This window comes from Carassius gibelio, chromosome B25 (assembly GCF_023724105.1).
Source record: "Carassius gibelio isolate Cgi1373 ecotype wild population from Czech Republic chromosome B25, carGib1.2-hapl.c, whole genome shotgun sequence".
Lineage (NCBI taxonomy): Eukaryota > Metazoa > Chordata > Actinopteri > Cypriniformes > Cyprinidae > Carassius > Carassius gibelio.
This window is the reverse complement of record NC_068420.1, coordinates 21,152,999-21,166,925: the sequence shown is the minus strand read 5'-3', so window position 1 is coordinate 21,166,925 and position 13,927 is coordinate 21,152,999. Positions and strand designations below refer to the sequence as shown.

Here is a 13,927-nt window from a genome sequence, read left to right as displayed (position 1 = left end):
CCTACAAAAAAAAAAAAAAAAAAGAAAGTCCTAATTGAAAAAGCAAGCAACCTTTTCAAAAACAAATGTCTTGGTTAAACTTTAGAGAATGCTAGAGTGATAAACAGTGCCAATTTCTTTTCATATTTTATTGAATATTGACAAAATAATCCACAAATATATATATTTTTTGTTTCCACTCAAAAATTGAGGTACGTAAACTCAGATTAATATGTCCTACGATAAATCAGTTCCAATAATAAACACAAAACCAGTCCTAATTGAAAGAAAACTAGCAGACAAAAAGATTGATACCAATATTCAGTAAAAATATTGTATAACAAGATATTTATAAGCAATTGTTCTTTGCAGGCCGGTCATTTCTGATCAGGAACATCAAGTGTAACAAGGTTGAATAATAATAATAATAATAATAATAATAATAATAATAATAATAATAAAATCAGTGGAAGTAGTTGTGGCTTGTGTGAATAAAGTCAGTAAAACTTAGTCCAATGCGATAACATTGCCAGAAATGTGAATGTGCAGATGTGGCCAGAAGTCTCACATTAAAGGGTCATATGATGAGATTAAAATTTTTCTTTTCTCTTTGGAATGTTACAAGCTCTTGGTGCATCAAGAAGATCTGTAAAGACTAAATCTGAAATCCAGAGAGATATTCTTTAGAAAATGAAGAGTCAACCATGCCCTCCTAAAACGTCTCATCTCAGACAGCAACATAGTGTCGGCCCAGATCCGGACCGTATCTGGACCGAAACTGCTTGCTGTCAGGGATTTTATCAAGCCCTCATGTCTATGTCATGATATGGGAAGATTTTCATAACACCGCCCAAATGTTCACACAAAGAAAGAAAGCATAAATTAGATTTTCGATGTTGTCACCGCCACAATGTTGTGGAGACACTGTGCGTTTTCTTGTGAAATCGAAACTACTTTGTTTGGCCTTCCATAAGAGGACATAAGTAGACATCAGTGAATAAGTTATCAACAATGTTCTGGAAGTGTCAAACCCAAAAACGTGTGCAATGCATTTTACGGAGGATGAGGACTGTTTCCTGTGAGAATAGCCTACAATGTTTTACCAACAAGTTTCGGGAGGAGCATGTGCATCCACCACGAGAGAAAACCAGTATACCACCAACCCGATTCCTCATAGTCGACCCATTACGGGCAGCACTCAGCGTTTTTAGTTTTAATGTTTTAGTATTTTCAATATTTGGGCTCATAAACATCAGATCCCTCACACCCAAAGCAGTTATTTTACATGAAATGATCACAGATAATAGTTTTGATTTACTCTGCTTGACTGAAACCTGGCTAAAACCAAATGATTATTTTGGTCTCAATGAGTCTACTCCACCAAACTACTGCTATAAGCATGAGCCCCGTCAGACTGGTCGTGGAGGAGGTGTTGCAACAATATATATTATTATATATTATATTATATATTATTATATATTATTATAGATACGGGTTTAACTCTTTTGAAATACTTCTGCTCAATGTTACACTGTCAGACATGCAAAAGAAATCTAATGTATCTCTTGCTCTGGCTACTGTGTATAGTCCACCAGGGCCGTATACAGAATTCCTAAAAGAATTTGCAGATTTCCTCTCAGACCTTCTAGTTACAGTTGATAAAGCGCTAATAGTCAGAGTTTTTAACATTCACATTGATAATACAAATACAATTGATGCATTAGGACTTGTGTTTACTGACCTAATAAACTCTTTTGGAGTCAAGCAAAATATCACCTGGCCAACTCATCATTTTTACATAAACTAGATTGAATTATATTGCATGGAATCGATCTTACTGCTATAGATATCGTACCTCAAAATGATGATTTATTATGATTTATTAGGCCTTATTACTTATATTACTTATTGGAACAAAAAACAGTACAAAGAATATAGTAGACTACCGTTTGCAACTAGACGGATGCACTGTTACTTCCTCTACAGTCAAAAATCTGGGTGTTATATTAGACAGCAACAGTAATGAAAATCATGTTACAAAAACAGCATTTTTTTTCTAAATATTATATAAATATACATTTTCTGTAAAGTATATATATATTTTATTTTTTTATTTTTTTATTTTTTAACCTTAAACCACATAAGCAATCGCACATGTTTTGTCTCATTCAGGCTATACATTACTATTATTATTATTTAACCAGTGTGTGTGCTCCCTGGGAATCAAACCCACAACCTTTTATATTGCTAACACAGTGCTCTACCACTGAGTCACATAAACACATCATGGTTTTCTATGAGAGGAAAGGGCTTAAATTAAGAGCCTTGTGGTCATATTCCGGGATCATCCGCTCTCCTGTACACATAGTTTATATTTTTAATAAACTGAATAATAGATCTGTTGCCACATAAGTGTTTTCCCACTGATTTCTCTTGAACCTGTTCAATAAAAAGATTTGTTCTGATTAATTCACTCACACATTAGGTGACAATTTTTTGCTGATAACATCTTTATTGCCAGTAGTTGGTGTCAAGTAAATATATATATATATATATATATATATATATATATATATATATATATATATATATATATATTTTTTTTTTTTTGAGAGAGAGAGAGATAGAGTTATTGAATCACACAAGTCTTTAATTGGACAGTATGTATCAGGTTTAAACTAATTCAATTTGCTCAATATTTTTAAATCCTTTTATTAAAATTCTTGAAATTTAAATTAAATATTTTCAAAATGCATCCCCTTTTAATTTGAATGCAGTCACACATTCTGCTTTTAGTGTATTTTTTTTTTTTTTTTTTTTTTTTTTTTTTAGTTTGGGACTTTAGATTAATGTAGAAACATAATTAAAAACATTAATTTGTAATTATACTTTAAAACATTTCCCAATGACTAAAATGTCACAATTTCAGAACATACTGTATACTACTGTCCATATATAAGTCTTTTTCCTATTTAGGCACACTGATAAAAAAAAAAAAAAAAAAAAAAAAAAACAACTTGTAAGATTTACTTGATAAAATCATTGTAGCAATTTGCACTAAATTTTTCTTAGTAAATTTCACTGCTGTAATATCAACTTGCCAGTATCAAGTGAAATGTACTTAACTTTAAATGTTACATTTGTGAAGACATTAAGTAAATGTTACTGAATTATATTTAACTTAGCAAGTTGTATTTATTAAAAGTAATTAAGTAAATGTAAAAGTAATTAAGTGAAAATATCAAGTAAATTTTACAAATCTGTAATATTTACTCTTATGAAGTAATTAAGTAGATTTTATAATGTCTGTCCATTTCACATTACTTAGTTTAATGAATTTATATTACTTACTATTATTATGTAAATGTTGCTTTTAAGTGTTACCACATGTATGTGATAATTTACTCTGCATCAAATACTTTAATCACAAATCACAATTAAACACAATAAAGTTGTACAGTTTACTATGTAAACATTCACATATTCACATCAACTGGTAAGTAGTTAAGGTACATTCAGTAACCTTTCTGATCATTTACAATAACTGTAGAATTAACCAACAATTAACAATTTTACCCTAAAGAAAAGGAAAATTCATTTTACTCCATCCAACACATTTTCCCAAATACCCAATTAGAATCTAACAATTCACTTAATGCAATAACAGCATTCAAACCGACACTAAGTGCTCTTTATCCTCTTAAAACCGGAACACATTAAAACATTTCAAGAAGTAAAAAGTAGTGAAATTTTTTAAAAGGTTTTTGAGATGGAGATGTAATTTGGAGTCTACCAACAGCCTCGATTGTACAGCACGAACCATGATGATAGCATTTAGGAGAGCAACTTCAACTTCAAAGATTGCACTTTTGGGGACATCTTAACACCATCCAGGTCCAGGAAAAGTTTCTGGAACACCTCAAAGGTGTAGCGCAGTGTTGGGGGGTATGCCAGGTTGAGGGCATAAATAACCCCATCAGCAGTGTGCAAGCTTTAGCAGTACTGCCACATCCTGGAAACATCTCCCTTCCTTCCAAAATGATGGACACATCGACTGGATCCTCTTGATCAGCACCATGGATGACCAGCATCTTAAGGGTATGTTCAGCGGCATCACTACGGGTGTCTTCCTGCATACAGTTAATAAAAAAGGAAGAACACAATTCTATTGAGAAACAAATACAAAAGAAGTGTGTTTATGCACCTGCTGCCTTCTGATGGTGAAAAGTACAGATGGCCTATATGTGAAATGCTCATCTTTTCTTGATGGTAAAGCCAGTTAAAAACCTTAAAATCCTGTAAAAAAAATCTACTTTGTGTCAAATTTATGAACATTATGTATTATGAACCAAAATGCAATACCAACTTCAAATAAGCTGCAGCTCTCTGGAGGGGTCAAGCTATATAATCATTTCTAAAACTTTGGTACAAGCCAAGACCCTTTCTCATGTTGCTTGCTGCTCTTCTCACCATTAAATGACCAGCATGATGGCATGCAAGTGTTTAAACCCACGTACTTTGCTTTTGCTTAGTCTATTCGCTTGTTAAGTAAGACGTCATGTAGCAGCGCTTCTGTGTCCAAGCGATCTATCAGTTACCACGAGAAAACAACAAAAGGTGCTAATATAAACTCACAATGTGAATACTAGCGAAAAAGTTCTTAACCTTTAACTCCATACCGAAGTCCCAGATAGCCAGACAATGAAAATATAAATATTTTAAAAATACATAAAAATAATTTGTGTTTGGGACGCTGTGAGCACGGAGACTGTAGTGTATATCGTAAGTTTGAAAGCGTTTAACTTAAATTATCAATATGAATAAACAATGCTCATAAACAGCTGATGAAGTTGTATTCTCAAGTGAAGCGAGTTGAGGCCTGGTCCCGGAAACAGTGCTTCTTATGTCATCACTTAACAACCGAATACTTTCACCACCATTAACCCTCTATGGTACGTTGCCATATGGCAACAATTAATTTATACTAATTTCCTTGTTATTCTGAAAAAAACTACAATATATCACATTATGGGAATTAAAAGGCTAGGCCTTAAGGTAGCCAATGATGTGCTGTTTTTAAGTCACATGACAACTGAATGTCCTCCCAAAACTCCTTTTCCCATGGTCAACCTCACACAGAAGACACCTGTTGTGGTGCTCCAGAAATTGCTCTATTAACCTAATTTCTAAACAATCTTTTCTCAAGGGGGATTTTTTGCAACATCTTTGGTAAGTAAATTAAATATTTTATTACATAAATCGATTTTGTCTAACATTGTTTTACTGTAAATTAAGAAAATATCAAGGTTGCCATATGGCAACTCTGTACCACTATGGAAAAATAGGTGCGTTGCCATATGGCAGCACTGTACCACAGTGGAATTGCAGTAATGTATTTCCCCATTGGGATTTTTTATAGATAGTAGCATCAATACAATTATCACAGTTATTTAAGGATTTGAAGTGTTTATTGTAGTATAGTTGTATTTATGTAAAAAATAAAAAAATTATGTCTTCTTTTCAGAAAATGAATAGAGCAATATTTTATGGTAAGGGCAGTAAGAGTGCAGAGTTGGCCTGTCATGGAGTTGAAAGGGAAGTGCAAATACCCTGGCTGCAGGGGGATCGTCCACATGAAGTGCAGCAAATGTGTCTTGCACATTTGCATCACAGCTGAAAAGAACTGCTTTTTGCAGTTTCATGGGATGTCATGTGACATGAGTTGGATTGAGACAGGTACACATGGATGGACTGGGAAAACTGAACCCCCAGTTGCTCTCCGGGCATTGGATCTATAGCTGCCCACTGCTCCGGGTGTGTGTTCACTTCTCACTGCTGTGTGTGTGCACTTGGATGGGTTAAATGCAGAGAACCAATTCTGAGTGTGGGTTACCATACTTGGCAAATGTCACAACTTTCACTTTTCACTTTTCTTCAGGTATTAGTGCATGTTCCAAGCTACCATACATTTACTTAACTTGTATAAAATACTTTCAAAAATACTTGTTTTTGTTGTTGGAAACTTTGTGGATGTAAAATAATAAAAAGTCGATGAATTGGATATGCATATATGGTAGAAACACTTTTTTTTTTTTTTGTCTGTTTGCAAGCATTATAATACTTTTAAGTACCATATTTTGAAGGATAAATGATAGGAACCTACTTACTTTTGGTTTGTATGAGTTCCAAGTATAAAAATCTATCAATATCTAAAAGAAATGTCAATTTAAATAGAAAAGATAATCATAATTTAATAGAAAAACTACTTTTTTGGCCATTTTCCCTTGTGGTAAACTGTTGCCATATGGCAACGTTTTCCTAATTTGTATAATTGAAGCTATTTCATGTAATAAAATCTTATTTAAAAAAATATTTCATGGTTAGAACATAATGCGTACCATAGAGGGTTGGTCATATTCTCAAGTGAAGCGAGTTGAGGCCTGGCCCCGGAAACAACGCTTCTTATGTCATCACTTAACAACCAAATACTTTCACCACCATTAAAAGGCAGCAGGTGCATAAATACACTTTTGTTTACTCCATGTAGTTCTAAGATCTGAGGTGTACATTATGATTTTCTGAAATACATCAAGGAAAGTGCGCAAAGGTCTCTCTCACACACTCTGTCTCTCTCTTTCTCAAACACACACACATAAACAGACAATATAATATGCTGTTATACTCCATATAGCTTCATATACAAGTCAGAAACTAAGCTTTTTTTGCACAGGCCTATCTAAAGGTTTAATGGTCCCACCTAAAGGGAAAAACCACAAACAATCAAGAATGCATGATTATATGGTGTCATGGCTTTGACATGCCCAAGACTGTGATAAAAGGTAAAAAAATATCCAGTCCACAATCACTTTCTATATTGAAAATATGTAATTTTTTGTGTTTTTTTGCCCAAATCAGTGACATCATTTATGAACTTGGTAATTAAAGAGTTAAGTTTTTTTTTTTAACATTTGGTAGTTTTGATCAGGACTGAGTTTGATTAATAGATTTATGCAAAAAAAATTGAAAAAAAATATGTATCTGATACATTTTTACAGCAGTTTAATTTAGTGGATGTTTTCATCCACGAACATACCGAAAGGGTAGTGAATTTGCCCACAGTGTACCGCTGAGTTTTTGAAAATTTTCAAGATTTGTCACCAAAAATAATTCCATTAGTTCAAACACAGAGAAAGTTGTGGCCATAATAAGACTCAACTTTACCCCCTAGTGGACGAAAACGTCCACAACAACGCATAAGGATTAAGAGGTCTAAACGTTTTGATTACCTGAAACTGCTAATTTTACAAGACCATTTCATTACAGGCCTACTGTTTCTCCCTGATGACACCGGTGATGAAACGCGTCAATCTCTCTTCCTAGACCTCAGCTGTACACTGTATTGGTTCCTTCTGAGAACAAGGTTACCCTGTAAAAAGATAGACACAATTTGTGATGTTAAATATAACTCTAAAACTTAATGCCAAATGTACAATTCATATTAAATTACACCAGTGGTTCCCAACCTCTTTCAACTCGCGGCCCACACAACCGAACACATATGTTTGCACGGCCCACTGCAAAAAAATTAGCTGACTCCCCTATTGTTGGGTTAATTACTTAGTAGGGGTGTACGTGTATTCGTACCGGACCGTTTCAGTACAGGGCTTTCGGTACGGTGCACGTGAGCACCGAATGACCGAATGCAATATTTTGATATCACATGAACATATTAAGTGGCGGAAGTCTCCGCGTTCAGCGCAAATCCCGCCCTGCAGCCTATTCTAAAGTTTTCAAAAGGCATCACGTGAGTGTGAACATCACTTATACATATATATACATATATGTATAAGTGATGTTCACACTCACATATATACATATATAGGGAACTTCCGGAATAAAGCGAAATCTATCCTATCGCGGGATTTTGTAATATCACAAAATATATCAGTATGTTTTGTGTCTACATCTTGGCAGCACCGTTTTGGCAATTACATCCAACTCAGACCGAAATTGTGACCGGGTATATATCTGTTTCACATGCATATGCATAGATTCAATAAAAATAATAACAACAAATATTTGTTGTTATTATTTTTATTGAATCTATGCATATTTTATATATATATAAAACAGGTTGAAATAATGATTAAATTGCAGCATTGCTTTGCAATCACTTAACCACACTGGGCTCTTTGTGATTATAATTTTTTTAAACAAGATAAAGTGAATATATTTACTTTTTATATATATTTTTTTTTCCTGCTAGTCTTGCTTGGACATCTTTTCACAAAGCATGATGAGACGTGTAAAAGACATCTGTGTACGTCTATTCATAACCTCTTTAAAACCTCTTAAAAACTACTTGGTGCACTTTAATTAAATATTGCAGTATTAATCAAGGTGTACGCACAGCTTTTGCATATTCCACAAGGATTCCAGAGAGGGTCATGGTGGACGTGTAACGCACGTGTAAATGAAGTCACTAGGTGACGTCCTCTCACAACCAATTCACAACGCAGGTAAATATTGAACTACACGTATCTAAAAGTCAAAGAAACAATTATACATGAAACCCCATAGAACTATAAACGTGTACAAACATATCTGAATGAATTTTTAGGAAATCTTCTGCGTTACATATTTCTACCGATTTATGCCATCATAACGCGACTATTTTTGGCCGGCCACACCACATCGCAGTCGGACCAATGTTTGCTGGGAATATATACCACATAGAGACGTTGTTGCTGATGCTGCTCTCGTTCAGTTTCAGCCTCGGGATCTGATTCTGGATCATAAATAAATGGCTGAATCTGACTGTTAGTCATGGTTTGTTTTGGATGATGGGTTTTCCCTCACGGTAATGTCACAGCTTCCAAACGCTCTCAACGCAAAAGCCTACTCGCGCTCGTGATTCTTTAGCTCCGCCCACACGTCACGCCTCCAGTCGGTCGTGTTTTTCCAGGAAAAAACGGTACAGACTATCTTTCTCTTATGAATATAATAAGACTAAAGACTTTTTGGATTTATGAAGGGTGCACTACTACTCTATAGGTACTCAAGATTAACAGGATATTGAGTGAAAACGAGCATTTCACCATTTTTTGGAGAAAATTTGATTTCTCAATCTAATGCAGTCAGGACACGTGACAATATAAGGACTGGAAAGATGAACTTATCAGTTCCGTTTCCTGATCAGACAGCGTGCTTTAGTTTTTGGGGCTATCGCGTGATGAAGGACCGACTCAAACCCTAGGACTCATAAGGTAAGAGGTGAGCTAATCATAGGCTGAAGACCCGGGTAAACAATAAACCAATCTTCTCTATCTCTTATAGCATAAGTTGTGTTAATGTATGTAATGTGAACAACGTTCACGATCGATCTAGATGTGTTAGGGAAATAACCTTGTAATTACGCTTTGCTAAAATAAACCTACTGTGAAATTTCCACGACCGAATCTTAAATTGATCCGAATTTCCCGTCATTCATTCAAAGTTGTTTTTCTAGGCTTTATTAGGTCTGTTGTGAAACAAATTAAGTTCATTTTACACTGCAAAACAACCATCTTTGCGTCGAGGACGCAGGAGCGCCTTCACGAGAGCATCAGTCCGGGATTTCACATTAAGGTTGACGTTCATCAGACGTTTTTTATTTTAGGAGCAGTATTAAATTCATAAAAGTGCAACACCGGGCGTCATTCGGACCGAGTCATAGGTAACATTACTGCAAGTGAAGTTTAGGCACATGAAAACTTAAAGCTCTTTAACGGAGAGAGTGGGTGGCTCTTAAAAGAGCCGTTGGGGTGGAAGTCCGGTTACACTCTACTTGGAACTGGTGTACTTGGTGACGGCCTTGGTGCCCTCAGACACGGCGTGTTTGGCCAGCTCTCCGGGCAGCAGCAGACGCACGGCGGTCTGGATCTCTCTCGAAGTGATGGTGGAGCGCTTGTTGTAGTGAGCGAGACGAGACGACTCACCGGCGATGCGCTCGAAGATGTCGTTGACGAAAGAGTTCATGATCCCCATCGCCTTCGAAGAGATGCCGGTGTCAGGATGGACCTGCTTCAGCACTTTGTACACGTAGATAGCGTAGCTCTCCTTCCTGGACTTTCTGCGCTTCTTTCCTCCTTTAGCGGTGGTCTTAGTGACGGCCTTCTTGGAGCCCTTCTTGGGAGCGGACTTCGCTGGTTCAGGCATGTTAGTTCAGATGAATAGAACAACACAATAAGTGTTTAAGATAATGGACTGGGGATTTATTGAATGCTCATGCTAATTTAAGATGGGTAGCTGCTATTCCCCGATTGGGTCTTTTCGCACAATGAATGAAAGGAACATATTTCATTGGTTAGAACTCGGCGGGCTAAGTAACATCAACCAATCACAGCCTTCTAAATCTGACTGCTTCCGGTCTCTTTCCACACACACTTCTAAGTTCTTTGTCTCACTATCCCGCTCAAGATGTCTGTGATAAACACACACGCATTAAGAAAGAATACAAATGTTAGTTTTCATTGTTTTGCACATTAAATTAACACGGCTTTAATTTAATATTAACCTGTTTAATCACGAACATATCGAAATGATGTGTTATTGGCAACCCATTGTGTTTTATGGTTGGTCACAATTGTGGGACAAATTAACATATTTCTGCAGTCATACAAAATATTATATATCTCCACCCAGCTATTTTAAACTGTTTGATCACATTATAGGGTAATATCATGCACTAAAAACCCTTGACAGGAATACTGAGATAAAAGGCAAAAATAAAAAATGCAACCATTAATGTATTTCAAAGTTGTTCATTCTTTGTAACATATTTCAATAAATCTGTATATTAATGCTACCAGTGTTATGAGATTAACATTGTAAATTATTTGTAACATTGCAATATTTTGTCATTGCAACATTTTAGTCCATTTTTCACTAAGAACTGTAATTGGATTTATATTGTGTCCCTAAGTTCACTGTTATCCCAGCGGTCACTATTGTGACTAGGGCTGTAGCTATCGAATATTTTAGTAATCGAGTATTCTACCAAAAATTCCATTGAGTAATCAGATAAAATGTGTTTTTGCTTTAAAGTGCAATTTTAATTATGCCAGAGAAAATAAGACTCCTGTGTCTCTTAAAATTAACAACAAAGTTTCCTTTTTTATAAAAATATATATATATATGCATAATATATATATATATATATATATATATATATATATATATATATATATATATATATATATATATATATATATATATATATATATATATATATATATATATATTATGCATAGAATGCAATCAAAAATAAAATTACTAATTTACTTATCTTTTAATTATTGAAAATTAACTTAACTTTTTGGTAAACAAAGGGGATATACTATAAAAAAACAAAACAAAAGGGCCAACAAGTGCTAAGCATCTCTCGGGGAACTCCTTCAAGACTGTAGGAAGATCATTTCAGGTGACTACCTCTTGAAGCTCATCAAGAGAAAGCCAAGAGCGTGCAAAGCAGTAATCAAAGCTAAAGGTGGCTACTTTGAAGAACCTACAATATGACATATTTTCAGTTGTTTCACACTTTTTTGTTATGTACATAATTCCATATATAATTCCACATTTGTTAATTCATAGTTTTGATGCCTTCAGTGTGAATCTAAAATTCTCATAATCATGAAAATAAAGAAAACTGTCTGAATGAGCTGTGTCCAAACTTTTGGTTAAATTAGTGTTTTATGTGTTTAATGTTTAATGTGTATCTCAGAAACTGAATAGCACTTAAATGCACTTAATTCATCTATCGACTTTATTATCATTATTTAAAGTACAAGTACAGACAGAGAAACAATGGGTAATAATTAAATTTTTATGTTTGATGCATGCAGTGCATTCTATGCATTTAAAAAACTAAACTTATATTTTTTTTTCTAAAAAAGGAAACATATATATATTTATTTATTTTTTTATTTTATTTTTTCATCATCCTCTTCACATGAGCAAAAACGTCCTTGGCTTAACAGCAGAGTGGACCGGTATACTACGGTATATTTAAACTTACGAGTGTAACCTTTTATATGTTTGGTTAGCTGTACTTTATCTTAATAATGAACAGACTGCGATAGAAGTTTGAAATTAAATGCACTTTAGATGTTCTGTGTCATTTATACCAAACACAAATGTTACTGGTTGCTAGTGTGTTTACAGCACTACAATTATTATATATATATATATATATATATATATATATATATATATATATATATATATATATATATATATATATATATATATATATATATATATATTAAGATTTAAGTTTACATATACGTTCCAACAAGATTGAAAAATTAAGATTTGAGAGATGGTTCAAGTCAGTGCTCAATAAATGATGATGAGTCTTAAATGTTGTGCATCCACTTATTATCAATGTGACATTTTAGCATGCAAATGAAGGGGAAAACTTCAAGATATCGGCCCTATAAATCAGCAGCGCATATCAGCCATCTGACCCTGACCTCTGAACATCAGCATCGGCTATAGAAAAACCCATATCGGTCGTTCTCTAGTACATACAATATTATATTGTCTGTCACTTCATCATCGAGCTGTCTAACGTACCATGTCAATATTTTATAATGTAACATACCAACAAACATTTATCCCAAAGGTCTAGTTTTGGGTAACTTTTGATTCATGTTGACTGCTTCTTCAGCGGAAACTAAATGTGTTTGTAAATAGTTGCTTAGGTGCAAATGTTTAGAAAGTGGTTTATGGATATTGATGCCCCATCAACAGACACAAAGCGTGTCTCTATTGGCTTATATATCTGACCATCACTTATGCCTGCACTATAGCATGTTACATTGGAAAATCAACTATTCACACTTTTCTAAGAAAATGCCTTCACATGCACGTCATACAAGAGGGTCTTAACGAGTTCACATTAACACTCATTTTACATCTTACAGTTTAATTTCTCTTGTATACAGCCAGATATTTACAGGTGCTTCTCAATAAATTAGACTGTAGAGGAAAAGTTAATTTATTTCAGTAATTCAACTCAAATTGTGAAACTTATGTATTAAATTAAATGCACACTGACTGAAGTAAAGTAAGTCTTTGGTTCTTTTAATTGTGACGATTTTGGCTCACATTTAACTAAAACCCACAATAAGTGACCGCTGGGATAAGAGTGAACAGTGTATATAAATCCAATTACAGTTCTTAGTGAAAATGACAATAAAATGACAAAATATTTCAATAAAATTTAAATGCAGATGTTACAAATAATGTACATTGATGATGTTGTAATACTCTAAGCATTAACATAAAAGCGTGATGTTATATTTTACATAAAAGTATCCATTTTGAAATGGTGTGTTGGTGAATTGTTTATGTTATATCTCAGTATTTCTATCAATGTTGCATAGTGTTTATTTATTCATATATTTATTCATGTATTTATAATGCATAATAGTAGCCCTAGTATGTAATAAAAGAGTTTAAAATAGCTGAACTAAGATATATATAACAATTTTTATGACTGCAAAAATATATGTTAATTCAGTAGACACATTACCAATTGTCACAGACAATAAACACATTTTTCAAACACTTTTCCAAAAATATAATGAAAAAAAAATAGTATTATTATAATTATTTCAAAGAGTTACTGATGACACATTATTTGGATATTTTCATGTCTGGAAAAAAATTGGGATTAAACAGGTTAAAGCATGCCAACATATTCTGTTACACTAAATAAACAAACTAATGATCTTTAAAAACAGCATCATATGATTTGTTTAAGAAAGTCTTTAAAAACACTTTGTGAGGCTTGCAAAGGGGTAGAAGAATACAACATCTAAGAAAAGTAATACAGTTATGTTTACAAAAGGCAAAGTTTGATGACGGGTCTCTGTAATGTTTTATCTTGATCTGCACACACACA

The 13,927-nt window shown here is 33.9% G+C and overlaps 1 protein-coding gene across 1 annotated transcript; it reads right to left on the bottom strand.

Annotated features, from left to right (window-relative positions):
- Positions 1-9,464: 9,464 nt before the first annotated feature.
- On the bottom strand, positions 9,465-10,182 carry LOC128014418 (histone H2B-like). Its single transcript, XM_052598004.1, has one exon. It carries the CDS (start codon positions 10,174-10,176, stop codon positions 9,802-9,804), a length of 375 nt encoding a protein of 124 aa, XP_052453964.1. The 5' UTR covers positions 10,177-10,182; the 3' UTR covers positions 9,465-9,801.
- Positions 10,183-13,927: the final 3,745 nt, after the last annotated feature.